Source organism: Triticum urartu, chromosome 3A, assembly GCF_056163025.1.
Source record: "Triticum urartu cultivar PI428250 chromosome 3A, HENAU_Tu73, whole genome shotgun sequence".
In the NCBI taxonomy this organism is placed as follows: domain Eukaryota; kingdom Viridiplantae; phylum Streptophyta; class Magnoliopsida; order Poales; family Poaceae; genus Triticum; species Triticum urartu.
In genome coordinates this window covers 10,905,145-10,925,453 of record NC_141875.1, presented here as the reverse complement: position 1 = coordinate 10,925,453, position 20,309 = coordinate 10,905,145, and the positions used below count along the sequence as shown (strand labels likewise).

Below are 20,309 nucleotides of genomic sequence, written 5' to 3'. Positions count from 1 at the left end.
GAGTAAAGAGACTTGCCGGTAACGATATTGAACAAGGTATCGGGATACCGACGATCGAATCTCGGGCAAGTATCGTACCACTAGACAAAGGAAATTGTATACGGGATTGATCGAATCCTCGACATCGTGGTTCATCCGATGAGATCATCGTGGAACATGTGGGAACCAACATGGGTATCCAGATCCCGCTGTTGGTTATTAACCGGAGAACGTCTCGGTCATGTCTGCATGGTTCCCGAACCCGTAGGGTCTACACACTTAAGGTTCGATGACGCTAGGGTTATAAGGAATAGATATATGTGGTTACCGAATGTTGTTTGGAGTCCCGGATGATATCCTGGACGTCACGAGGAGTTCCGGAATGGTCCGGAGGTAAAGATTTATATATGGGAAGTCCTGTTTTGGTCACCGGAAAGGTTTCGGGTTTTATCGGTAACGTACCGGGACCACCGGGAGGGTCCCGGGGGTCCACCAAGTGGGGCCACAAGCCCCGGAGGGCTGCATGGGCCAAGTGTGGGAGGGGACCAGCCCCAGGTGGGCTGGTGTGCCCCCCCACAAGGGCCCAAGGCGCCTAAGGGGAGGAGGGGGCAAACCCTAAGGGCAGATGGGCCTTAGGGCCCATGCCTGGTGCGCCTCCCTCTCCCCCTCCCCTGGCCGCCCCACCTGATGGGATCTGGGCTGGCCGCCGCCCCTAGGGTGGAACCCTAGGTGGGGGCGCGACCCCCTCCCTCTCCCCTATATATAGTTGAGGTCTTTGGGGCTGCCAACACATGAGTTTTTGACCTCTCCCTGTCGCAGCCCTACCTCTCTTTCTCCTCATATCTCGCGGTGCTTGGCGAAGCCCTGCTGGATCACCATGCTCCTCCACCACCACCACGCCGTTGTGCTGCTGCTGGATGGAGTCTTCCTCAACCTCTCCCTCTCTCCTTGCTGGATCAAGGCATGGGAGATGTCACCGGGCTATACGTGTGTTGAACGCGGAGGTGCCGTCCGTTCGGCACTAGGATCTCCGGTGATTTGGATCACGACGAGTACGACTCCTTCAACCCCGTTCTCTTGAACGCTTCCGCTTAGCGATCTATAAGGGTATGTAGATGCACTCTCCTTCCCCTCGTTGCTGGTTTCTCCATAGATAGATCTTGGTGACACGTAAGAAAATTTTGAATTTCTGCTACGTTACCCAACACACGTGTCGCCTATGAAGGTGTTTTGAAAGTGTGTTTTTGGTTTATTGTAGGACAGTAATGCCTCTCCCATGCTAATGTTGCCCTTGTTTTTGCGAGTGACTTGCCTGATATGGACCGTGTGTCGCCTACGAAGGTGGGTTTGACGGTGTGTTTTGATTTTCAGTGCAGGAAAGTAATGATTTAGCAATTGAAAATGCACATGTGATTTGTGTGTGTGTGTGTGTGAGGTACGAAGTAATCCAGTAGAGGGAGGTTAATAGGGCTATTTGTAGGATAGTTTTAAGCATTTCACGAGGATTCATTCTGTGATTTTCTGTTCTAGGTGCCTTTATTTGTTTTTCAGATTTTTGTAGGACATGTAGAGGGAGGGTAATAGGGCCAATTATAGGATAGTTGTAATATAGTGAAAATCAGATAGTTTACAACCCTTTTCATTGCCCACTTTTTGTAAGTTGATGTTTGTTAAGTTCAGTAAGAATTTAGCCAAACGAAATTCGTTTGATGATATAGAGTTCTTTCAGAATCATTTCTAATGTGTTTTTTATGATGAATCTCACTGTCTGTCCTTTAAATATGCAGCAGAAAATAGATGGCTAGGACAAGTCATAAGTCTAAACAGGATGGACCTGCTAGATCAAGTCATGACGACCTTGCATCTCATGGGAATGAAGAGCATCAAGCACAGGTGTGCACATGCTCAGGAAGTTTTATGTTCTTCCTGTACATAACAGAGTTTTTTTCATTTTTTATTGATTTACGTGGTTTCCATCTCCCAGCCACGGAGCAGTGCACCAATAACTGGGTACAAGCGTATGAGAACTAAGGTAGTTGTTTCACGGGGGAAGCGCCCTGATGATATCATTAGTAATGAGAATAGTAATGAGAGCCAAGCTGCAGATGCTGGGAATAAAAATGTTGAAGGTGCATACGTCGAGCAGCCTCCAAAAGCAAAACGCCAGAAGACGGGAGGAACTGAGGTATTTTGCATAGTTGCCTCAGTTTCACTGAGCAGCTGCCCAACAATGCTGCCTAAGTTGCCTATGTTGTGATGAACCTTTTTCCTTTTTTGCTAATCCCCTGTTTCTGTTTTTTCCTTATGCGCAATAGGGTCGTAGGAACAGGGAATCCCCTGCAAGGCTCTTCAAGTTGAACAAGAACTTGGTTCCTGACCAAAAGGGTGTCATCATCGGAAAAGAATTTGGTGGCATTCTGGACCTTGCAGCGAGTAGCATGCCCGGAGATTTTAGCCAGTGGATAATGAAGCATTACGACCCGGAGATTTCGCAGATAGTCATTCCAGAAAGGGGGAAGATTCCTGTAGATGCCACAAGTGTCCGTAGGATATGGGGTTTGCCCAACAGGGGCAGGAAGAGGTGCTTCGAGATTCGGCCTGAAATCACAAAGGCAATGTACATTATTTACAACATCACATCCAAGAACTCCCCAACCCTCACAGAATGGTGCAAGATGATCGTTGACATGGGAGGATCTCATGATGATGACTTTGTCCGCGCTTGGCTAGCTTTTGTTTTTTCATGCTTCCTTGCCCCTTCAACTAGTTTGAGTATTTCCCCAAAGAGCTTCCCGGCGGTCATGGATGTCAATGGAATAACGGAAAGCAATAGATGCCAGTTTGTTGTTGATCAATTAAAGCTTGCGTTCACTTCGGGGCGTGCCAACAAGAAGGCTGTTTGTTGTTGTGTTTTCCACCTTGTTGTAAGTGCTTCAAGCTGTTCAGTTTTTTCAAACATCCATTTGTTTACTTATCTTTTCTTTTCTTTTTGCAATCATTAGCTAACTTAAACTTTCTATTCTTTTTCCGTGTCTCTACGCACCTATTGTACCTAGACTCTCTGGATGTTAATGAGCCAATCCCGAACTTGGTACCAAGGGTTTCAGTTTGGAATTCAGATTTAATCTCCAGAGTTGTCAAGAAGGACAGGAAGGCTCCAGGAGAATATGGCCAATTGCGGGTAACTGAATTTTTATGTTTTAGTATACATATCATTGTCATATTGTTTTTAGGAAACGCTAGCATTTTTTTAGAGTAGGCAATTCACTTTCAAAGAGCAAGCAAGGTAATGTATCTTTTTGGGCAAGTGCCATACATATATTTTCAAGTATGTCCAAGTAGTTATCAGACTTATTCGAACCTTCTCTCATTTGCCATGCACACAGTTGGATAATGTTCACAGGAAGGATTTTGTTTTGTTGTTGTATTTAATAGTAGCTTCTGTAGTACATTTTTAGCTCTTTTTTCTGTCTGAGCAATTTACATGTTGAAAAGTAGCAAATTTACACAACAATACAAGCAACTTATGTTCTAAAAACTAGCAACTTGCATACTAGTTCTTCATTTTTTTGATTACAGTATCAACTAATAGTAGGCAACAGGGGAAGTGGCATAATGGTTGTAGGAATTTTCAGACTATTAGTAGTACTATTTTTCTTCATTTTTCTCAGGTCTTTTTTGGTATGGGAGTGCCAGAATTGTTGTCACTCATAGTTTTTTTTAATCTTTTTTGGCTATAAAACCACCAGCTCAAGACGGAGTTTTCCCGTTGTGCCGATGATAGCTTGTTTGGCAGTATGGATCACATCACCAAATTTGTTGCCGCAAGATTGCCCGAGTCATATGACAAATCAGTAAGTTTATCTAGCACTTGTTTTTTCCTCTCACTGTTGTTCCCCTTTTTATCGCCATTTGTACATTCAACCATTTTTTCAGAATCTTCAATAGAAGATATGTACTTATCATGTTCTCTACCATCCACTTTTATGTTTTACAGAAGCAAAAGAAGCTCACAGGGTTGGTGCACGATATGTGTTCTGTAATTTCACATGCAGTTGGGAAGCTCGTGACTGGGGTTGGGAAGATAGATGATGATGAATGGGGGACAAAGGAGGCAGATCCTACTACTGCGGAGACAAGCAGGCGGCAGTCTAACAGAAGGGGCAAGCGAGTACCAGCCAGAAGAGACAGCTTACCAAGTGAGGAGGAGTCATTTAATTCTGACAGCGACGACAGCGAGGCAGCCGGCAGTGAAAGTGAGGGAGATGGCAGGGATGAAGGTAGTGATGAAAGCGACACCGATGGCAGTTTAGACAGCGATGACGGTCATGATGGATCAAGTGGAGTTCAGGGGAAATCAAGTAGCCAGGGAGCACGAGAAACGGTTGATCACCACGAGGGGGCAAGTGCTGAGATGGGAGGTAAAGACGGAACTGAGGGGAACGAGGACAATGACGATGATGAAGAAGAAGAGGATGACGAAAAAGAAGATGACGAAGGAAAGGAGGACGATGACGATAAAGAAGGCGATGGGGATGACAAAGACAAGGAAGATGATGGGCAGGGGAAGCAGGATGAAGATGATGAGGATGACAGCGGAGGTGGCAACGATGGTTCAGGCAGCAATGGTGGCTCCGATCGGGACGGGGATCCCGCAGCTGAAAATGCAAGCAGCGATGATGATGAACAATGCATGCTGCAATTTCTGATTGAAAAGAAGAGGCACAGAAAGGCAAAAGGATTGGATGAGGCAGATAGGATATCTATCAGAGACCTTGTGATGACAGAATTCAAAACTGTTGTTTCCCAAAAACCACGCTTCCCTGTTTTTGAAGTGAAAGAAATGTTGGATATTGATGACATATCCATGGCAACCGAAGCGAGGAGGGTGTTCAAAGAGTTGTTGAGGGGGGAAGATTTGGATATGGTCTTCACATTCAACCCTAAACAAATATGCCCAAAGGCGACTTGGCAGAAAATAATGAGAGAACTTGGCGCTCTAAATGAAGCTACAGAACAGAAGACTGCTTGTCAAAACCAACTACCACCACTCCCGCCATCAAAGAAGATGAAGAAAACTGTTAGTTTTTTTATTGGAGCCATCTGTGATGAATGAAACAGCAATTCATCTGCAGGCATATCGTGCCAAAAATCCCGGTTACGGCCAAGGGGGAAAGTCAAGGCAGTCAGCCATGAAAAAATCTAGTCCTCCCCAGCAGCAACAACAGGCATTTTCTGAAACAAAAGAGGCAATCCATGGGAATGCCAAAACACAGATGGTAAAGAGTACACCATCAAGCTCAGCAACACCCCCGTGCAGCAAAGTTGGAGATGAGGCAGTACCTACAGGAGTAGATTCGAAGCAGTCGGGTAATTTTCATTCCCAATGTCAAGCAAGTGGATCGCATATTCTGGCAACTCAGTCTAAGGAGGAAGCAAGACCAGCTGTTTTTCAGGCAAGTTCTGCAGAGGAAACACTGGACCCCACAAAAGTAAGGCCAGTTCAACTCAAGAAGGGACCCACAGTGCTAGTAAGCATAGGAAACCACAGCGGAACACAACCATTAGGTGACTTAAATGGTCAAGTGCCTCCTCCGTCTCGGGGAAATGTGATGCAGTCAGCCAATGGTATCCAGAGGGCCAAGGTGCAAGACTTCAACGCATCACCCGAGGCTGTAGTATTAAATCATGCAGGACACAAAAAGGAGAAAGAGAACATCCCTCCGGTGTCATGTAAGGAGATCAATAGGATACAAGACCTGCCCGAAGCTGTAACCATGGGAAAAGTCCGGAACAAAAGTTGCTAAGAGCCCTAGGAAAATTGCCTGTCTGCTCAACTGTACTTGCCCAACCTGAGGCCACAAGTGTTCCAGAAGCAGTAGAAGCAACTGGCCAGGGGAACACTTCCCATTTCTCTCATGTGGAGGAGAGGTACCATGAATTCATGCGTGTTAGTGGGAAGACAACCAATGCACTAGAAAACAATGTTCTAGATGTGAGTGAGCTGTTTGCAAGGTGTGTTGATCCAAACAACAAGAATGCCCAATCCAACTCCACAAATCACAGCTCAGCGAATAAAGATAAACAACATTTTGAGCAAAGGGACACCGAAAGATCAAATGATTTTTTCAGAGAGTACTGTCCAGCACCAAGTTTTGATCTAGGCATAGATGATTTGCACACAAGATCTGCAGACAACACAACACATCAGCATGTTGGGTCAAGCACATTTATAGAGCATGAGTGCAAGGAACTCCCAGTACATAACCAGCCAATCATCGATATAACCGATGATGATTATCTGTTGGACGTTGAAGGCATAGACGAACCGTGTGTTCAAGCAGAAGGAAATGCGTACCAAACACCTAAAAAAAGTTGCAACCAAGGAGAAGTGGGGTCAGGCAGCAAGGTTTACAGCAGTAGTAGTTCAGGAGAGATGCATCCACATCAATTCGAGAGAAGGATTATCAAGCCACCTCCTTGCAAGAGGTCACCTTTCATTGACTATAATGAGAAGAAAGTCTACATGTCCAAACCCGAAGCAAATAGATTGTATGCATCAGTTATTTTGCATGGAAGAATTAATGAAGAAGAATCACCAGATGTGGATACCAGGTATGACAGTATATCACTACATTTCTTTTTGACAGCCATTGCACAATGCACTTTCCCCCAGGCAAGGTCTGTCATGTTATCTAGGCAATTCAAACTGTGTTTACAAGCAATCCATTTATAGAATCAGGCAACTCGGCTTAGTGTGAAATGCTTATTTTTTGAAGTAGTTTATCCTTTGATATGCCCATGCCCCCATGTGTTTTCCCTGAGTTGAAATGGTGGTAGGCAATTCATGGAAGGATTTTGTGAGCTGAATGCCTCTTTTTTTTCATGCAGCGTAAGGGTAATTGAATATGGCAAATACTTTGTCATGGTCAGGGAGCTCGCAAACTCAATGAAGAAGGAAGGTTTTGTCTTGAGCCATGTAATGGAAGTTGGTATACAAAATATAATGATGAACTTGCCACCAGACTCAAAGAAGCTCGTGATGCCCGTCAGGTTCTCGGTAAGAAAACGCGAAGCAACTAATATTGTAGTTTTGCGTTTCTTTCTTTTTCTTTTTTTCATAAAAGGTTATGTTCATGTCTGTATTTTTTTTACATCAGGTTCAAATGCTAAACATGGAATTGAACGGCAAGGAGCTCATTTCCCAGTTTAAGAAGTCGAATCGCTTGGACCGTAAAGACATGGTAAGTTAATGGTTTCTTTACTTTTTACCAATGCATTTTTTATATATGACTTTTTATGCTAAAACTTTTGCTCACACAAAAGTAAATATTTCTTAGGGGGGGATGGGGTGTGTGGTGGGCAAGTTGACTACACTCATGAAATTGCTTCTATGTGGCATGTTGCTTACATTTTTTGCACAACTTGCCTGTGCATTTTTGGCTGGTTGCTTACATAAGTAGATAAGTTGCCTATGCATCTTCTGTTTTTGGCAAATTACTCACACTAGCACAAAACTGGCATGTGCATTTTTGCTTCTTCAGTCCATTTCTTAATTGCTTCTATGTGGCAAGTTGCTTATATTTTTTGCATAACTTGCCTGCGCATTTTTGGCTGGTTGCTTACATAAGTAGATAAGTTGCCTATGCATCTTCTGTTTTTGGCAAATTACTCACACTAGCACAAAACTGGCATGTGCATTTTTGCTTCTTCAGTCCATTTCTTAATTGCTTTTCTGTGGCAAGTTGCTTACATTTTTTGCACAACTTGCCTATGCATTTTTGGCTGGTTGCTTACACAAGCAGATAAGTTGCCTATGCATCTTCTGTTTTTGGCAAATTACTCACACTAGCACAAAACTGGCATGTGCATTTTTGCTTCTTCAGTCCATTTCTTAATTGCTTTTTTGTGGCAAGTTGCTTACATTTTTTGCACAACTTGCCTGTGCATTTTTGGCTGGTTGCTTACACAAGCAGATAAGTTGCCTATGCATCTTCTATTTTTGGCAAATTACTCACACTAGCACAAAACTGGCATGTGCATTTTTGCTTCTTCAGTCCATTTCTTAATTTGTGAGAGCACACAGAAAAAATTGCTTACATCCAGTTTCTAGTATTGTATTTTTTTACTAACCCCATTTTTGTTTTTTCTAACAGATTATGTTCCCAGTGTTAGAGAACATCGACAAGACAAAACCTAAAACAGGCAATCGTTACTGGATTTTTAACGTGAATATAAGGGATCAACGTTATGAAACTCTTGATTCTTAGAGGACGCTCAAAAACAAGTCTTTAGATGTTTGCGCAAGGAAAATGGTTGCAAGTTTTCGGTCTCTACGGGAAGAGCATTACGCCAGTTCCCGCGTCTCGCTAGATGAGTTTGGGATTACCAACATCGACGTTCCAAAACAAAATAATGAGTAAGCATCCACTTCTTTTCACATATTTAACTATGGTTTTGTTCAGTTTTTTACAAGCGACACAATACTACATAGAGTAAGCATCCAGTTTTTTTTTCAATTTTTTGTTTAGGTTCGACTGTGGTGTTTTTGCTCTGACGATAGCAAACGGTTGGGAGGCAAGGGCTGTTCCAAAATTCACAGCTGAGGATATTCCAAACATCAGGAAACAATTGACTAACACGTGGGTTGACAACACCAACAACAATGCTCCATGGAAAACCATACTCAAGTTAGCATAGGTCAGTTTTTTCTCCCCTCACGCGCGCTACATCCATGTAAATGCATGTGTTGTTTCTTTTGCTCTTTTGTGAATTTTTGGAGTGCCGGGGGAGGAGTTGCCTGTGTAACAACTTGGACCAGGCAACTCTATTGCATAAACAGGCAATTTAAGCTTTAATTTGAGGCAAGTTATTCAGAAGAACCCATAAAAGACAAATGAAAGACAAATAGTATGATCATTACATAACCAGGGAATTGTTGCATTTTATAGCATTGCAGAATCTTATGTATGTAAGTTTTCGACTATTATGGGGAGGGCAAGGGTGTTTGCGGGGCAATTCAAAGCACACAATAGGCAACTCAAAACTTATAACCAGGCAACTCAAAACTCTAGTGTGAGGCAAGTCAGCCACAAGAAACCGTAAACCATAAATAATAGTTTAGGATGTTCAAACATACAGACCCACAAATAGTTTAACTCGTCAATGCCATTCGACACATCTTTTTCAGCCATCTGGTCACTGTGTGACCATTACACCAATCTGGTCGGGCAGCTTGCACCATTGTGGTTAAAAGAACCACAATAGCTGCACTTGTTCTTTCTCTTCGGATGCAGCTCAAGTGCTGATTGAATTCTTTTTGACTTTGCCCTCCCTTTTGTTGTTGATTTTGGAGGGTCTCTAGGAATTGCAGGGCCAAGTGTGGTAGCAGGTCTTCCAAACTTTGGTTCAACCATCATAGTACCTTGTGCGGCTGCAACAGCTGCATGTAGAGATGCCATACTGAGCGGCTGGTGCGCATATCCACCAGGAGCTTGCGCAGTAGGAGATGAAATTGCATTGGCATTTTCTTCTTGTGTTGTTGAAGACCCTGGATGCTGCCCAATCCAGCCATCCAGTGTTGCTGTTGATGCAGGCAATGGTGCCAGTCCAGGACCAGCCACATAGGTTGTGTTTGCTGCGTTAGGCCCCCGCGGTGGTTGTATAGCCCCCATAGTTTGTGGTGTAGGCCAAATTGCTGGTCTAGGACCCATAGGAGGTCGCGCAGCTCCTCTTAGCGCTTGCACAGGCCTTGTCATTGTTGAGCCCCTTGAAAGGTGCGGCGCTGCTCCACTGTTCAGTGGCACATATCCTGACAGTTGCTGTACAGGCCGGCAGCCTTGTGTGGGAGGGCTCATGGGTAGTGGTATAGCCCCTTTTTGCGTCGCTGCAGCCCCGAATGCTGTTTGTTGGTGTCCATCCTCACTCATAGAGTTGCCAGTTAGGTTTGGCACGTTTTTTCTCCGCGTTGCAGAAGTAGGTCGCTGCTGCCTAGGTCCAGAAGAGGTTTGTGCAGGTTCATCACGACGCACTGCAGGGCCACTAGTTGCCTGAGTGTTTCTCGGTGGTGGCGCAGAAGTAGGTCGCTGCTGCCTAGGTCCAGAAGGGGCTTGTGAAGGCCCTCCAGGACGCACCGCAGGGCCACCAGTTGCCAGAGAGTTACTCGGTTGTGGTGCAGAACCATCAACTGATGGTGGAGGACCACCAGAGGGCCCACTTGTTGGTGCTGTCGGTTTCTTTTTCTTTGACATGTTGAGATTTTTGATTTCATGACGCGCACCACGCATATGTTTCTTTACAATATCCATCGCAGCATCTGACGCACTAGCAACCCGGGCAATACTACCAAAATCCATCATCAAATTTGCATGCCTGAGTTCCTTTTTTGATTGTGGTGGCATCTCATCAGGTTGCTCTTCGACAGCAGGGGGTGCGTTGGGAATTGCCATAGGTGTCCATCTTCTAAGTATGTACTGCGTTGGGATTTCATCAACACCAAGTTGGTTGAAAACTTTCAAGATATGGCAGCAAAGCATGCCGTCCCTCTCAATCTTGCAGCAGTCACATCTGTAGTCTCCAGCACTAGCTTCCACCGTGACAAAATAGCCCCTAGAACCATATTTGGCAACCCACTCTTGATTGGGGTAAACCTCATACAAGTTTTCACCATGCGATCGCACATTGTACCTTGTAGTCAACTGAAACTCATCACGAAACTTCTCGTACAAGTCCCTAGTATACGAACCGTACGCCTGCTTCTCTATTGGGTAAGATGACCACATTTCAGTCTGTAAATGTCCTGGCCTGTAGTCTTTTGAACCCTCCCGGACTAGTATGTGTGTTGGATTTTCTGATATTGCTTCACAAAGTTCAAAATGGACTTGTGTGGGTTCACATATCGCTTAAGGACAGCGTTGAACCCCTCGCTGCGTTGAGTTGACTGCAAGAAAGGGAAGAATTGGTGCTTGAAGTAGCATGGCACCCATGTCTCTCTGTACTTGTATAGATTCTCGAAGTGGGAGTCAGTCATAGCCTCATACTTCATCATCAGCTCACACCACCCTGCCTCAAATTCTTCCGGCGTCAAGCTGAAGTCAACACAGTTGTTGAAATCTTTGGACAAGCCAGGGTTTCGCCCCAGCAATCCTCCAAGCTTTTCTTGTGCTTTTTTCATAATATGCCAGCGGCAACAGCGGTGCACACTTGTAGGAAAGATCTTTTTAATTGACTGTGCCATTGCGATGTCTTGGTCGGTTATGATGTTGGTGGGTGTTACATTATGCATTGCCTCAAGGAAGGTCTGGAATAGCCAATCAAAGCTCGATGCCAACTCTTGCCTAACAAAGCCACAACCCAACATGAACGACTGCCCATGCCTGTTAATCCCAATGAATGGCGCAAAGGGCATGTTGTACATGTTAGTCATATACGTTGTGTCAAAGGAGATACAATCATGATAAGATTCCACGTACGCCTTCCTTGCTGCACCATCGACCCAGAAAATATTCTCAACCCTGTCTTCCTCATCATATTTTATCTTGTAAAAAAATCTGGATCCTCTCTCTGCTGATCTTTAAAGTAAGCAACTGTCTCTATCATATCCCCTTCTTTTGTATCATCCTTGTTCAAGAGCGTCTTGAGGTTTGTAATGTGTTTAGTGTCATAAGGTACAATGAGTTTTGTCCCATAGAAATCTGACATGATGTGCATCATACGACCTGTTGACATGAAGTCACAATGGTGGTCAATACTTTTTCTACACAAAAACAGTGCCAAAAATAGTTTCTTTTCTGTTTTCAGCAAAGCAACTCAAATGCAAAGCTTGGGCAATTCATGAAGCTATACAAGAACTACAACCCATATGCCCCAGGCAACACATGAGCAAAATACACAAAACAAACCAGGGGGGTAACTATGCATTTAGTGAGCAATACAAATTTCAATCATAGGCAAGTTGACCCCATCCAGAAACAAGTACTATTGTACATTTTAGCTACAAAGAGACTAACCATAGGAAAGTTCAGATTCAACACCAAATTTGTTTTATAAAAAAACTAGGCAAGCAGGAACTTTGCATTGAGCAACAAACAGGTAAACATTAGGCAAGTCCAGCATCCAGAAACAAATCAGACATTTTATGTCTTTTTTGTACTGTTGTAAGCAATTTAGTGGCACTATCAAGCAACTAAGGCATTTGTTTGAAGCAAATCAGTGACATGTTTCAAGCAAAAACAGGTACTTGTTGATAGGCTAAGAAACACACAACCAGTAGGCATGTCCAGGATCTTAAAGTTAGAAGATAGGGGGAAGGTGGGTGTGGTTCAATACCTGTAGTTAAATTGCAGTTATGAAGATGAGTAAGGAAGGCCCTTTCTTCTGGCGGGATCCCTTGGTGTGATCGAAAATACTTAGTCAAACATGGCTTGTCAACCAACGGATGGTTGTGCTCGCTAACAAAGTAGATCACTTCCCATCTGCCATCTATTACCTTCACAATCATCTTAGCTTTACAATCAGTTTGCACAATTTTATCTCTTTTTCATTTCTTGCTCCTCCTTTTGCCTTTACTATCATCATCAAGAAAGACAATAGCCTCATCTTCATTATCATCTTTTGCTTGCTCAACAATGTCATCTAGCACGGGAATCTTTTCTGCCCCTCCGTCATCAACATCAGGCTTCCGAAACTTGTTGCAAACAAACTGTTGTTTTATCAACTCCCCGGTTTTGAGATCCTTCCTTGAACTATTCATTTTGATTGAAAACCCCATTTGCAAGGAATATGCATTGTAATGCACCTGGGCATCTTCCAAAGTATCGAACCTCATACCCACGTAAGGCTCCTTGGGCTGTGACCAAGCCTCATCATCATTTTCAGCACCCAAACCATTACCAACAGTGCCACCGGTATCACCTGCAGCACCTGAGCGATCAAGGGTATGAGCATCACTCCCAGCTGCTATAGCTGCAGGTACTTGTGTACTGCCCGGAGCACAGCCCCCATGACTTGACTGCCCATCTATCTCCATTGCTTCTGTAGCAGCACCATCGACTCTTTGGATGATAGGGGGATTAGGTGATTCCGCCACAAATTCTGCATTTCCAGCAGCATGTTGTGTACAGTATAATGGATCATCATTATTTTCAGCTGGTTCTTCATTCAGGTCAATCATTGTCAACCTGTTTATTTATTGAGAATATGGGAAAAAGTAAAGCAAGTCAGCAGAGGAATGCAAGCAAATAGCACAGTAAATACAGGCAAGCCAATAGCTCACCCACCAAAGCACACAAAAATAGCTCAATCATGTTCAACCTGTGCATTTTTTCAACCAGAAAAATTAAAGCAATTTTTACGTTGTTGAGGCAAGCTAGTATCACACTAAACTCAGGCAAGCAAAGAACACAGCAACGCAAGCACACCAGATTCACAAGATAGCAATTGAACATAACCAGGCAATTCAAAGTTCACTATCAGGCAACCCAAACCATATAATCAGGCAAGTCAAACTATATATGCCAGGCAATATATTATTTTCAGGATATGCATGGTTTTTTTTGTATTAATGAACCATGTTTGTACATATAAACATAACATAGGCTTTTTGTTTTTTGTGTTTCATAATATATTTTTCTTATTTTATTTTTCTTTAAACGCAGGCAACATTTGATTTTGGGGAAGCAAGCATACTGCCATAGAAGTGCTACTTTGAAGTGTCTTCAGAATGGAATTCACTCCCAATTCAGAGAGATTAGAGCATGTTTAGTGTTAGGAAAAACTTAAGTTAGAATTATGGGCATGATTGCTCTTTTATATTCAGACTATTTCTGCTTTCAGTACTTATGTTTGTGTGTTAGAAAGAACTTAAGTTGACATTTTTAGGTTTCATCTTTTACAGCAGCAAGTTTGTGTGTTTTTGGATATGCTTAGTATGTTTTGAAGTAATGTTTCGCAGCTGAGATAGTTGTTGGTATATGGATTTTCTTGTTGGCTTTTTCCTTCTTTTGCAGGATGAAATACTAATAATTTTGCCACTGTATCCTGGCAACTTTCCAACTTTTTTTGGATCATGGTGAAGGATATGATACAACAAAGGTAAATTGTACTACGCAACTGTCTCTTGTTTTTTAGTTGCAAGTTTAGTTACATTTATTTTCTTCTAGTGTGTTTTCACTATCGAAATCAAGGAATAATGGAAACAAATGTCCAAGAGGAATCTTTTTCTAGTTTCTTCAAGAGTTGCCTTGACATCATTATGCTTTTTTGCTTAATCCTATAATGTAAGTTGCTCCAATAAGCCATAGTGATGTTAGTATTCATTGTCTTATAAGTTTCAAAAGTGTTCATGTTTTGCCATGGCATAAGTTTTCAAAGTTTTGTGCAGACATATACTTAGTTGCCTCATTATAGCACTGTTTTTGCTCAAACAGAATGTTTATTTTTGCACGGTTATAAGCAATTAATAGAACCGGAACACATCAGAAATAGATCATGATCTGTTTGTTTCTCATCCTCTTATAAGTACTGTTTTTTGCTCAGTTGTTTTTCTTGCTTAAGGCATTATATTTTCCTAATATTCTTGTCAGCATTTACTATCAGCACCTACAGATTTATAAATGTGTTCATATGCAACAGATTTGCAAATAGATTTTGAAAACTGGGAAGAAATATGATGCTTAACATCAGACTAAATTTGCCCAAATCAGGGGGCTGAAACTTGCCCAAACAGCAGACTAAACATACTTAACATCACATCTTTTTTACACAATGTTTTGCACAACTGAAGCCTTGTACAAATCGTGGGGAAAGAGGAAGGGGATCTGGAAGATGAGCTAAATCTAACCTTTTTGCCTTGTTTTTTTGCCTTTTTGCAAGGCAATCAGGAACAAGGCGCCTAGAGAAGAAACATCAATGGAGCCGCCATTGGATGGCTGTGATGGTTTTCTTAGATCTGGAAGTGGTGAGGGGAAGGGCGTGCTGTCCTTCTTTGCTTGGGAGAGAAGAAGATGGGGCTGGGGGTTAGGTGAGGAGAAAGGAGAAAAGAAGATGCACAGGGGTGGGGGAGGGATCGGACGAAAGGGAGGACCAGGTGATTTGCCCGCTCGATGTGTGGCTGCGGGAATCAGGAGCGGGGGCCAGGTACTTTCCTATCCTGAACAGAAGGGACAGAAAATTACCTTTTCTGGATGGCTGCCAGGAAACGCTAGGGAGCACCCGACTGCTTCCTAGACGCTCCCGTAAAATAAACCAGCGACGTGCCTAAGTACAAGTGATGATGGACAGATCACGGGCCCAACCAACCCCCAATCATAGGCCGACCTCGCCCAGGCACGAGCAACTATCCGGCCTCGTCGCCGGTCAACCGCCGGTGCAAATTGGTTGCTCTCCCAAGGGTGCAACTGCGAAAGGTGCCACCTGGTCAGATGGGTACAAAAGGGAAGGGAGGAGAAAGCCAGCAGCAGCCTCAAGCCAAGTCCTACACCGCAACTACGCCTCCCGCATTTCTGTCCCCGTCTCTCTTCTATCTTCATGTAAAGTTGTCTACCGTCGACGAAGAAACAAGGGGCGGAGGAAGAGAAGAAGAAGAAAGCTCGACCGCGTCGCCGGCCTCGTGCGCGGTGACGGAACAGGTCGCCGGTCGCACGAGAGGATTGCCTGTTGTGTACACGCCGAGGTGCCGGCCAGGAGGGACAGAGGAAAGGGAGATGGGCGCCGGCGAGGGGAAGCATGGGAAGGGGCTGGTGAGGAGCTGGGCGCAGAGGTACCTCAACCTCGGCTTCGTCGCCGGCTTCCTGCTCGTGCTCCTGGCCTACATCGTCGTCACCCAGCAGTTCGTCATCACCTCACCGGAAGGTACGTACAGTACGCACGTGGTTGACCGACCAACAAATCTTCCCTCGCGCCTAGCTAGCACGTCGCTCGACTGTTCCATTGCTTAATTCTCCATGTACATCTGCAGCTGTGCCCACGATGACGCCGCACCGGAAGCAGGCGATCAGCGCTCCCGGCGCCGGCGAAACAGGTGAGGATTCGATTCACGCTACGTCCTAGTAGTTCCCAATCAAAATTAATTTACTACTCGGTTAAGAATTCGTTCCAAGTCAGCATGTTGGGAACGTCGATCGATCTGCTCATGCGTCCGCTTTGTTACTGATCTGATCGCGCCATGGTAATCTCCTAATCCAGGGACGCCGGAGGCTCGAGTAGAGGAGAAGGCGGAGACGAAACCTGTGGACGCTTCTTCCGGTGATGAAACTCCAAATGAGGAGGAGCAGCAGCAGCAGCAACAGCCGGGTAAATGCATACATATACTCCGATTACAAGCTGCTTCAGACTTCACCAGTGGCATAGTATTCTCGTATCTTCTCCTAGTAGAAGTAGAACGGTTGATCTCTACCTGCATTTTCAAATGAATTGATGGATGGAACAATGAACGAAAGCGAGCCGTTGTTTTGCCAGATGCGGAGCCGGAATGGAAGAAGCCGGAAGACACGGTGGCGACGGAGCAAGAGCCCCCCAAAAGAGACGACACCGCTGCCGAACCGCTCGGTACGTCCCAATATTCATTCCCCTAATTAAACAAGCAAAATCAATGTGCTGTGATGTGATGACGCATTTGTTCCTGCTCGGAAATACTGTATATAAATGTCTTGATTCGATTCGATTAGCTTCCGGACGTATGTCTACGTACGTGTATGGCCACTAGCATGTTTGGACCATCATTCATGTTATTTAATCATTCTTTTTTACTATTTCCTTCGTATCAAAATTCTTATCTTAAATTTGTCTAAATACGGATGTATCAAGTCACGCTTTAGTATTAGATACATCCGTATCTAGACAGATCTAAGACAAAAATTTTGGGACGGAGTATGAAACTAGGCAATTGCCATATTTTAAGCTGGGCCCCTCAAGTGTGAAAATCATCTGCATTTTGTCCCTTGTTCCACTCGGAGCTGTTTTGACAATGACGTGGCAGCAGTTTCGCATGCATGCATGGCAACCGAATAAGCTGTTTTCCTTATAATAAAAAGGGGGGAAATACGATGTAAATGTTCTAGTAATTAATAAGTAACTGAAAAAAATATGATGAATTTATAAAAGCAAAAGAACAAAGAACAAAGTTTGGGAAGCTATGTAATTCTTGGGATTCGTCAATACTAGGTTTGCTTTCTCACTCTGTTTCATTTTCAAAATATTCATACTTTTCTATAACTTTTGTTTGTTATTACGTCTTTTTTCTTCTTCTAAAATTGCACTTTCGTTCTTCAGTTTTCCAACTTTACATTTCCACCATGTTTTCTACTAAATCTTCAACTTTTTTCCTACTAAATTTTCATTGAGAACTTGTAGTCTCCAAACAAATAACATTTTCATATTTATGTCCTATCTTCAAAAAAAAATTCCTCTATTTTTTCAATTGAATTGAGTTTTTAAATAATATTTATGCTTTTCCCAAAGAATTTTCAATGGGGCATCGGACCAAGTGTTGACTACTTTGGGGAATTTAGGGACTTTTGTGTTGAAATGTTCTAGCATCGGACCTAACAACACCAACCAAGTATGAGAAAGTCTTGGGTGGAAAGAAAAGTTGACCACTTACGGGACTTCACAACACAAAAGTTAGTTGATTTTTCCTGATTTAGTTCCAGGATTTAATTTGATTTATCAGTGCATCTTCAACAAAAATGGTCGATTAATCATTCTTTTTTGCTGATTGGAATTTTCTTTATATTTTCACAAGGAAGGAAATGCTTCATGATTTGTGTATCTTTTGCTCATCTTTTGTGTGCTATACAGACAACGGCAAAGTGGTGTGCACCACGGAGGGCCCCTTCTCCGACACGTGCGACGTCTTCGGCGACGTCCGGACCAACGGCACGGCGCACACCGTCACCCTCGTCCCGGCGACCCAGACGGAGAGCCGGGAGTGGAAGATCCAGCCCTACGCCCGCCGCACCATGTCCGGCATCTCGGAGGTCACGGTGACGCAGCTCGACTCGACCTCGGCGGAGTACCCGGCGCCGGCGTGCACGGTGACGCACAACATACCGGGCATCGTGTTCGCGCTCGGCGGCCTCACGGGCAACTACTTCCACGACTTCAGCGACGCGCTGGTGCCGCTGTTCATCGCGTCGCGGCGGTACGGTGGTGAGGTCCAGCTCCTGGCCAGCAACATCCAGCCGTGGTGGCTCGGCAAGTACGAGGCCGTGGTGCGGCGGCTTTCCAAGTACGACGTCGTGGACCTCGACCATGACGATCAGATCCGGTGCTTCCCGAGCGTCACCGTCGGGCTCCGCATGCACAAGGAGTTCGACATCGTGCCGGAGCTGGTCCCCGGCGGCACACCCCTCTCCATGGTCGACTTCACCGCCTTCCTCCGCGAGACATACTCCCTGCCGCGCGTCGCGCCCGTCAGCTTGATGAAGGGCATCAGCCCGCCGGAGGACCAGGAGAAGAGGAAGCCGCGGCTGATGCTGCTCCACCGTGGCCACTACCGGAAGTTCGTGAACGTGCCGGAGATCGTGAAGGCGGCGGAGAATGCCGGGTTCGAGGTGGCCATAGCGGACCCGCGGTTCGACGTGCAGGTGGAGGAGCTGGCCCGGTCGGTGAACTCGTTCGACGTGCTGCTGGGCGTGCACGGCGCCGGGCTGACCAACGCAGTGTTCATGCCCACAGGGGCGGTGGTGATCCAGGTGGTGCCGTACGGCAATCTTGAGCGGATGGCGAAGGTGGACTTCGGCGACCCCGTGGCGGACATGGGGCTCCGGTACCTCGAGTACAGCATCACGTCGGAGGAGAGCACGCTGCTGGAGATGCTGGGGCCGGACCACCCCGTGATCAAGGACCCGGAGTCGGTGCACCGGAGCGGCTGGGACAAGGTCGCCGAGTACTACCTCGGCAAGCAGGACGTGCGCGTCGACGTGGAGCGCTTCGCGCCCACGCTCGCGTTGGCCATCGAACATCTCCGGCAGAAGTAGAAGATTGCATCGGCCACAGAGAATTTGTTTTTTTTTTGTTGGTACAAATTCGGGGCATTCTGCGGCCTCTGAATTGGGTGGAGCATACATACATAGAAGAATTGCTGGTATATTGGTTGATTTATTTACCTCAAGTGAATAGAAAAATTAACTTGTTTCAATAGATGCAATGTGTTTGGTAAGGAGTTACTGAACAAATCAAGGGTTTGAAACTTCGTACTGCGCCAAAACTCAACGAAAAGTTGCATTGGAAGCTGTTAATACATCGTTTTTGCCAATTCTCACTCACATGAAAATTAATCAAGTCAACTACGGATCCATTTTGTTACTATATGTGCTCTTTTTTTCCTACTGCCAAAAGGTTTTCACACCTGTATAGGTTGGATTACTATAAAACCAGAATTGTTGGCAAAGTGATAGCAAAAAGGCTTCGTGAACAATGTCCAACCTTTTGTCGCATTGTTCGCGATAGAATTCATACATCGCCCATGTGTTGTGCACGTCCCATTTAATGTACTCCCTTCATCCCAAAATAAATAACTTAACTTTGTATTAAATTGGGACGGAGGGAGAATTTGTCAAGACTCAAGACGAATTTGGTTGGTCCTCCTTCCTCGTCATGGCAACACCTTTTTAGACTGCTTGGATTCGATCCAGCTGACGCAAGGCCCGGGACGAATACCACAGTAATCTGCCAGGACGTGGGGTATTTAGGTAGACAAGTATCTACGGGATGCCTGCAGACACTAAGTTCGAGTGGACAATAACAAAAAAAAAAGGGTTAAAAGTATCACTAAAAGTTAAAATTTTCATATGGTATCTTCATCGAGGTATGATTTCGACAAAAAACAACCTCACACGTCGCAATTGTCAAGGAAATAAAAATTGTTGTTTTTTCTCTTCATGACCAGAAAAATTAAATGTCTTTTCTTTTACTGCACTTTTGTGCGCCTTGCATGGCTAGTCATCCACCTTGTGTCCAACTTGTACCAGCATCGCAATGTCAATACGTATGGTCACCAGCTTGAATGCCTAATGGTATACCACATAAGTTTGATGCATTTAGGACATCTCCAACGCCGAGCTCAAATGAAGATGGTATCCGTGAGCGCATTGGTTCAGACCAATCTATAGATATGGGTGAGGAGCCAGCCATCCAACCGCATGCCCTAAACATCCGTCCATATCCTGCCAATTTCAAATTCAAATACATAGCGTCCAATTGCAACTAAAAGGTCGATGTTCATAGTTTTGACATGCCCGATGACAAAAGTATCCCAGTCCGACTGTCCGAGCAGAAAAAGGGGGATTTGTTGGCCCTGCTAGACCGGCTATTTGAGCCTCCACGCTCAC

At 44.7% G+C, this 20,309-nt stretch overlaps 3 protein-coding genes and 1 pseudogene across 3 annotated transcripts; 2 read left to right on the top strand and 2 right to left on the bottom strand.

Annotated features, from left to right (window-relative positions):
- The first annotated feature begins 2,417 nt into the window (after positions 1-2,417).
- LOC147977760 (uncharacterized) lies at positions 2,418-5,095 on the top strand. Its single transcript, XM_087514533.1, has 4 exons — positions 2,418-2,904; positions 3,024-3,160; positions 3,729-3,833; positions 3,977-5,095. Exons 1-4 carry the CDS (start codon positions 2,418-2,420, stop codon positions 5,093-5,095), a joined length of 1,848 nt encoding a protein of 615 aa, XP_087370659.1.
- A 4,096-nt stretch (positions 5,096-9,191) lies between these two features.
- LOC147977759 (uncharacterized) lies at positions 9,192-9,836 on the bottom strand. Its single transcript, XM_087514532.1, has one exon. It carries the CDS (start codon positions 9,834-9,836, stop codon positions 9,192-9,194), a length of 645 nt encoding a protein of 214 aa, XP_087370658.1.
- Positions 9,837-9,900: 64 nt separating this feature from the next.
- Positions 9,901-11,263, bottom strand: LOC147977758 (protein FAR1-RELATED SEQUENCE 5-like; annotated as a pseudogene).
- Positions 11,264-15,429: 4,166 nt separating this feature from the next.
- Positions 15,430-19,119, top strand: LOC125542346 (beta-1,2-xylosyltransferase XYXT1-like). Its single transcript, XM_048705345.2, has 5 exons — positions 15,430-15,828; positions 15,935-15,997; positions 16,162-16,269; positions 16,435-16,524; positions 17,776-19,119. Exons 1-5 carry the CDS (start codon positions 15,681-15,683, stop codon positions 18,954-18,956), a joined length of 1,590 nt encoding a protein of 529 aa, XP_048561302.1. The 5' UTR covers positions 15,430-15,680; the 3' UTR covers positions 18,957-19,119.
- Positions 19,120-20,309: the final 1,190 nt, after the last annotated feature.